Here is an 8022-nt window from a genome sequence, read left to right as displayed (position 1 = left end):
AACCAACCAGGGTTGAAAAAATTTTTCTCTTTCAATACGTTCATATCATAGTTGAGCCGGGTGAAGCACTCTAGAAATCCCTGTACTGCGGACTTGGGAGGTAGAAGCTAGAGGATCAGGAGTTGGGGGCCAGCATCACCTATATAGTGGGTCGGAGGCCTGTGACATCATCTGTATCAAACATACACGCTCTTTTCCTTGTGTTATTCCCTACTAATAGTATAATAATATCCATATTGTTTTAAATATATGTAATCTAGAGACAATTTCAAGTCTTTGTGGGGGTGTGTAGGGTACCTGCAAGTACTAAGCCATTTCTATATAAGAGACTTAAACATAACATAGACTTGGATATGAGCTATGATTCTGGAATAAATCTCTCACTCCCTTGTGCAAGGGAAGAGTATTTACTCAAGTGATGTAGTCTTGAATCTAAAGATATTCCAAAGCCAATCTTTGGCTCATCGCTCTAATCACAACACTTAGGAGCCAAAGTTAAGAGGATGGGGCAGGTTTCAGGCTTGCCAGTGCTACAAAATGTACCCTGTTCTCAAAATAACAGAAAACTCAAACAAGCAAAACCTCAGATGATACCCCGGAAATGGATCATCCTTCAAAATAGTTTGGCAAGCTTTCTGAATTGCATTCTTGCATCCTTCCTAATATTGGTGTAGGAGAAGTAAAATTTCCCTTTACTCTCTTAAGGTCTCAGTGGGGCCCCAGTTAAATTGACATAAAACAGTAGGTGAATAGGAGAGAAGCATACAACTTTTTTTTAGTAATTTTTGCTTGTATGTTGGAGGATAGAAAAATGAAGACCCAAAGAAACACTTGGGATCCAAATTCTTTTTATTTTATTGTTATTATTATTATTTGCCACCGGCAGATATTTATTTATTTATTTTAAATAAATTTATTTCAAAAGACCTTTTTTCTTTGAAAAGAAAGATCTAGGAACAAACAAAAAAAAAAATCAATTGGCAACTTTTGAGAAGTGTAAGGCCTAGTGGAAACAGTAGGGCCCTCACTTTTAAAGGTCTTGATCACATATGATCTACCCACCTTAATACCTACTTTCCCTAAAGGCACTGACTTGGAATGACAAAATAATATTATTTAATCTATACATAAAAAAGGATTATTTGTCATTTGTAAAGTAGGACACAGAACCCACAATAGGCCACTTTGGAATGAAGATTATTTTGAGAAAAAGGCACTTAAAAATTGTAAAATAAAACTTGCATGTGAAAGGTAATTTACTTGTATCAGGAGGATGTTGTTCTTTTTTTTCTTTTAAAGATTTATTTATTGTGTACATAGTGTTCTGCCTGCATGTATGCCTGCATGCCAGAAGAGGGCACCAGATCTCATTATAGATGGTTGTGAGCCACCATGTGGTTGCTGGGAATTGAACTCATGACCTTTGGAAGAGCAGCCAGTGCTCTTAACCTCTGAGTCATCACTCCAGCCCAGTATATTGTTCTTAAAGCCACAGCCATGAAGACAAGTCGAGGAAAACACACAAGCCAAAAACATTCTAGTTAAACCAACTTTCATCTTCCTAATCCCTTATCCAAATCCTAGGCCCAAATCCCTTTGTCATCTCACGTTTTTACAAATTTCTACAATGGCTAGCTTCTGATATAAATTTTGGATCCCAGCTGGGTGGTGGTGGTGGTGGTGGTGGTGGTGGTGGTGGTGGTGGTGGTGCACGCCTTTAATCCCAGCACTCAAGAGGCAGAGGCAGGCGGATCTCTGTGAGTTCTAGGACAGCCTGGTTTACAGAGTGAGATCCAGGACAAGCACCAAAACTACACAGAGAAATTTAAATAAATAAATAAATAGTAAAGATTCATAATCCACTTATCAAACCCAAGTCTTCTCCAGTAACTCTGATTTATCATTTACCTTCTAGCATCATCTGAGTCAATTAAAGAAGACAGTGTTTCACAAACTGTCAGAGTACCTAACAGTGTAGTACAATCTTCAAAAAACTGGGTGGGGGGGAGGGCATGGAAGGTGTTTACTCCTATTCCCATGGAAAGATTCTTTACTGTTATAGATTCATGCTGGATCTTCCTTGTCTTCTCTCATTGTTGTGGGCCTTTCTGTTTATGACTTAATCTGCCATTGCCAGATTTTTCTAGAGCCTCATAGTATAGATGTCCAAATAATCTCATCTATTTAGTTTCATCCTGATGGATAACTTCTAGCCATGACTGCTTATGTTTCCCGTTAGTACTCAAATCTTAATAGGGTTTCATATCCACAAATATTTCCTTTTGTCAATTCAGACAGACTTTCTTCAGTTACTGTTTTTCAGTTATAGCAAGATTATGTTTTTAGGCATCAAGATTCAAAATTCCGTGGTTATCATTTACTATCTTAATTTGATGGTTATTTTGAGTGAGAATAAATATTAAACAGTAGCAGCTTTGATATTCTTAATGTCAAAGTTGCCTATTGTTTTTACAGTGACGATTATTTTTATAAACCAAAATAAGCTTATTTCCATAAAAAAAACCCAAAGACCTGATACAGTTGTTCTTTCCATTTTATTTTGACAAAACAATAGAACTTTAGTTATATCCACAGAAATATTAGTACATTGTAGTATATCATAATCTTGTCAAGATATAACAACATAAAATATTCAATATATTTTAAATAAATTTAACTTGGTTATAGAAAAAAATATTAAATTAAGTGTAGTGGTAGTAAGTTACATTTGAAATATAGAAAACTTTGCAAAATTAGCAATAAAACTCAAATTTAAACATTTTTAATACTTTTATAAATAAATTAATAATGTTCATCTTGTAAAAACAAGCAGTTGACAAGTCGGTGGTTGTTTTAGCACACTGAGATTCTGAAGTTGAAGCACCAATTTTAAAACAAGCGTTTTGTTAATCAAGTTAAAAAATGCTTATTTATTTTTATTTATGTGGCTGTGTCTGTGCAAGTGAAAGCCACCTATGTGTGGGTGTCCCTGGAGGCCAGTTGGATCTCTGAGCTGGAGTTACAGGCAGTTACGATGTCAGCTATCTGACCTGGGTGTTGGGGAGTGTACTCTGGTCCTCAGCAGAGCAACCAGCATCCTGAATCACGGAGCCATTTCTCCAGCCACATATGAAGTTCAATTATAACTTCATAATGTACTTATAATCATCTGGGAAGTAATATGCATGGGCTGTATTTTAATGCTCACACTTAGAAGTGTGACTGAGTAACTGCTGATAATGCCTCATTGGGATTTATGTGTCCAGTATTACCTGTCTTTTCCCAGAAGTTAAATACTGGTAAGAGTACAAGAGGGAAAAAAAGGTCTAGGGGGCAAATGAAGGGCAGCCACTGGACATCAGCACCAGTCTCGTGGTAAAATAGATTACCCTGAAAGTCACCTGTGGGTTTTTAAAAGAGGCAAGGGTGAAAAGACTGTGGCCAGTTTCTTGGGTGTTTGCCTAGAGAGTAGCGTGCACCAGAGTCATGGGGAAAACTTATAAAACAAAATGCAGACAGAAAAATTGTGGTGATTTGGGGGATCAGCCTGGGCTGTCATCAAAACAAAACACAGAGTTCTGGTTTCCAACTACAGTTTCTAATTTTGCAGGTTTAGAATATTATGGGATCAGCATTTATAACAAGCACCTGGATGCTGCTGCTACTGCTGCTTCTACTCAGAGACCCCACTGGTCAAGATTAGTTCCTTCTTTTTACTTCAAGAATGTAACTAGGGCAGCAGGATAGTTTTTGAATAGGAAAACTAGGTGAAATACATAATTGAAATGAGATGTTGCATGTCTTAGTTCAGGTATAAAAATGTCTTGGCAGCAGTCAAGTGAGTGGGGAAGAATGTCAACCCTTGTCTGTGTTCTTGGGTCACATTTTCCAATACAAAGTAGTTGAGATACAGCACCAGCCTGAACGGAATTATCAGCACCAACAATTCCACCTCAGTGGATCAAGAAATGTAAGTGTTGCCCCATAAGGTATGGCCTCTAGGAGTCATCAAGTACTGCCACAACTATTGGATTTGTAAAAGTGTTTCTGTTTTCTTAATATTTTTCAAACTTTGGCTTTTGGGGTGACGAGGAGAAGTTAAAAGTCATGAACTTTGCGTGGGCATAGATCTTATTTTTTAAAAAATTTAAAGTCTTGCATACATTAGTATGTGGCTGAGTGTGTGTGTGTGTGTGTGTGTGTGTGTGTGTGTGTGTGTGTGTGTGTGTATGCAGCCAGAAGTGGGTGTTAGATCCCCTGGAACAGGAGTTACAGGCCACTGTGAACCACTCAGTGTGGGTACTGGGAACTGAACCAGGGGCTTCTGCGAGAGCAACAGTCAGTGCTCTTAGCTGCTGAACCAGCCCCATAGCTCTTATTAGTAAGCGTTTTTTCAGGCCTGATGAATTGTAATGAAATATAGAAACAGTGGTAAAGGAAAAAAAACCCACAACAATCCATCAGGGGAGAGCTATACCTGTATATGAGACTCTTCTTGTTTGTTTGGTTTTGGTGTGTGTGTGTGTGTGTGTGTGTGTGTGTGTGTGTGTGTGTGTGTGTGTATAGGGGAGGTCTTGCATGTGTGAGAGTCTTTACACAAAGGATATGTTGCCTTCTCTGAGATTAGAAACAAGGCTCTCTCACTACCTCCTACCCCCACCCCCAGCACAGTATCTGGGAAATAGCTTGGGACTTAAGAAAATACTTGTTAGCCTGAATTAGGTAAACTTGGGAATGTATCAATATACTTAAAAGCAAGTTTTAAGACATAGAGCAGCTGTGTACAGTAAGGTTTTCACCCAGTGGTCTCTCACCACATGGTTGGTGAGAACATATAACATAAAAACGTGTGTGTGTGTATGTGTGTGTGTGTGTGTGTGTGTGTGTGTGTGTGTGTGTGTGGTGGGGGGTGTTTCCAAGGTTAGAAAGGTAACAAAGGAACAAATCTGTAAAACCATGTTATAAACTATTTTGATCAAAGAAAAATGTTTGCAGTCTGATAAACCAGCGAGTGCCTCTCATTCTTTCCTGGGTTATTGAACTACTAGTGAAATTCTTTAAGGTTGGTGTTCATAGGACTGGAGATAAAGTGCACATCTAGTAAGTAGTGTCCTTGTTACTTCTGAGTACATTGAACACAGTGAAGAGAAATGTTTCCATGAATGTGTATAACATCCTAGTAAAAATTAATCTCCTAAGAGTAAACATTTTACCCCCTTTGAATCTATTGACATAGTAAAATTAGCTCAGTGAACAATCACATACACATCATCAACAAAACAGAAAATAAAACAATACTTTATATCCAAGCCTGTTGTGATTCCCTTGAGGAAGTTTCCTTTGGTCCTAGCTTTGGGCATATTTAAATGAGTCCTGAAACATCTTGAGCCTCATTCATCCTGTGTTCTTGGGCCCTGTACCACTCAACAGGTATGACTATCCAGGTCTTGTCATGGTGTGCTCCCATCTCCTTCTCTAGCTGAAGTCTAAGGGCTCAGGTTGGAGGTGGAAAGAAACTAAATGCCTTAGGTCAAGAGTGGGAGACAAGGAACACATTGTACATCACTGTACCAAATCTCTCTTAGCTTGTAGTTCAAGGTCCACACAGGCATCGTTTAGTCAGCACTTTGGGTACAAGCAGAATGTGATTTCAGTGATGTTTTGTGAAAACCTGTTGCCTTCCCACAGGGAACTTTGAAACCACACAGATTTAGAGACCCAAAGCACAGACTAACTTGAGTGAAATGCTTTCTGGTGTGGTGAAACTTGGCACTACTACATCTTCATTGAACAACACTGTAAAGTTAGAGAAAAAAGAGCTAGAGAAATGCTTGTACTGAGTCACAACTTGGTTATTTAAGAAGGAAACAATGTGGTTCTATTTTCTTTTACTTCTTCAGTGTCTTTTCTTCATGCACACCTGACAGCGACTTATGATTTTTTCTAAATCTCCAGCTTTCACAGTTGATGGAATAGGTTTTCTGAAATAAACACAAATGAAAGAACTCACTGATTTGTGGATAAAAGGAAATACCCAATTTGCTTTGAGTTTTGTTATTTTATTTTATTATTTATTATTGTTATTTTTATTAGTTTTTTTTTTATTCCTTCCCTTTTAAATACTCATGAGCCTTCTAATACATTACTTTAAGATCAGCTAGTATTTTTTGCTGTGGAATAATCCTTTTCTACATTATGAATATGCATTGTTCTCATTGGTTAATAAAAAGATAACAGACCAGTAGCTGGGCAGGAAGTTAGGCAGGAAAGCCAAACTGAGAATGATGGGAAGAAGGAGGGCAGAGTCAGGACCACCACCAGCCAGCCAGACACCTAACAAGCTGGATGTGTAAAAAATGAGGTAACAAGGTCTGGAGAGATGGCTGAGAGGTTAAGAGCACCGACTGCTCTTCCAAAGGTCCTGAGTTCAATTCCCAGCACCCACATGGTGGCTCACTACCATCTGTAATGAGATCTGGCACCCTCTTCTATGAACATAATAAATAAGTAAATAAGTAAATAAATAAAATATTTTAAAAAATGAGGTAACAAGCCATGAGCCATGTGGCAAAGCATAAATAGAAATATAGGTTAATTTAAGTGCAAGAGTTAGCTAGTAACAAGCCTGAGCTATCAGATAAGCATTTATAAATAATATTAAGCCTCTGCATGATTATTTGGGACCAGGCAGTAGGGACAAAAAATGTCTGTTTACAGTTTTTACTCAGTAATTTACTATAAATCCATATATGTGTTGAGTATGTTTAGTGATGACAAAATCATGGGCATATTTGCTCTTTACTGACACAGTGAGAAATAGAGCCTACTTGTTGAGTTCAAAATACCTCTAACCTGCGAGTATGAAGATAGACAGGATTTTATTGGCGGGGGTGAGAGAGTTAATGTAAGTACATCCATATACAGGTAAAAATAAAAGCAGATATAGGCAGCCTTTGAACAGTTCTACCATTGATTAAGGCTGACATGGCATAGTTACCTGAACATTCTTTCTGGGTTTAATGAAGCCAGCCAGAAACTATAGGAGTTTGAGTAGTAGTTACAGGTTCCCCGTCCATGGCATTCTATAAACGGACTGGCTCGGAATTCTTCCAGGCAGGAGCCGGGTGATGCAAGTGCTTGTCCAGCACCCTCAGAGCCTGCGCTTGTGAACTATCACAACAAAAATATCTCAATGTAAAACATTATTCACTGGAGTTCAAATGCAAGTTTTCCACATTTTTCAGGTGGGTAGGGAGCAGTAATATGAAGCATCAGGAATGGAAAACAAAACCAAACCAAGCTTCTAAACAGAAATATCTTCTGTTTTGTCCAGACTTGCTAATACTCTGGGCATCTTAGGAAGAGATACAGTCATCCACAGACAAGTGAGAGCTGTGAGCTCTCTTACCTTATCTTTCAATACACGTTTCGGCACTTAGATCCATGGCTACTACTGTTTTCTTATTTTGCCCATTGTCTGTCTTTACCGCTGGGATAGATGCTCCATGTAAAGAACATGGTCCCTGCCATCTTTACTACCCAGACCAGTTGGGGCTCATGATGTGGGACAGCTGTGAGTGAAGAAGTGGGGATGATATGTAATAATAAGGCTGTGCAGAATGTGAATAGTGACAGTACACAGCCATTAGCACTGTAGGTGGTTGGTCCGTATCCTGAGTTTAGCACTAATGTCAGGGCTTTTCTTAAGAAGCTCCTCCCCATTCTCAGCTTCTTAGGAGCATTAGAGGGGCATGATACAAGGCACATTTTGTCACTTCATAATCATGATACCTTAAGAAAACAGCTCCATTTTTATTTATGAATTCACAAATGCTAAAAAGTATTCCTCTGGTTATCATAAGCATTACAGACAATGTAGGTAAAGAAACCATCACAAAAAATGAAAAACTAGGCATTCCACTTCCATTAAAGTGTAGCTACTTCTCACGTGAATGCTACAGTTAGGGGTTTGTGGAAAATCTCCTGAGATGTCTATTTAAGAATTGTAAATTACATTTATAT

At 38.3% G+C, this 8022-nt stretch overlaps 1 protein-coding gene across 1 annotated transcript in view; it reads right to left on the bottom strand.

The window, feature by feature from the left end:
* Window positions 1–4898: 4898 nt before the first annotated feature.
* The window catches only part of Col4a3 (collagen type IV alpha 3 chain), a 133884-nt gene continuing 130760 nt past the window's right edge, over window positions 4899–8022 (bottom strand). The window contains exons 51-52 of the mRNA XM_036172912.1: window positions 6998–7170; window positions 4899–5981 (exon numbers count right to left, since the gene is read on the bottom strand). Coding sequence (XP_036028805.1) covers window positions 5897–5981; window positions 6998–7170 — 258 coding nt within the window. The 3' untranslated portion in view covers window positions 4899–5896. The remainder of the gene's footprint in view (window positions 5982–6997; window positions 7171–8022) is intronic.

The sequence above is a fragment of the Onychomys torridus genome, chromosome 23 (assembly GCF_903995425.1).
Source record: "Onychomys torridus chromosome 23, mOncTor1.1, whole genome shotgun sequence".
In the NCBI taxonomy this organism is placed as follows: Eukaryota; Metazoa; Chordata; class Mammalia; order Rodentia; family Cricetidae; genus Onychomys; species Onychomys torridus.
The sequence above is the reverse complement of the archived record's forward strand: the minus strand, read 5'-3'. Positions and strand labels throughout refer to the sequence as shown.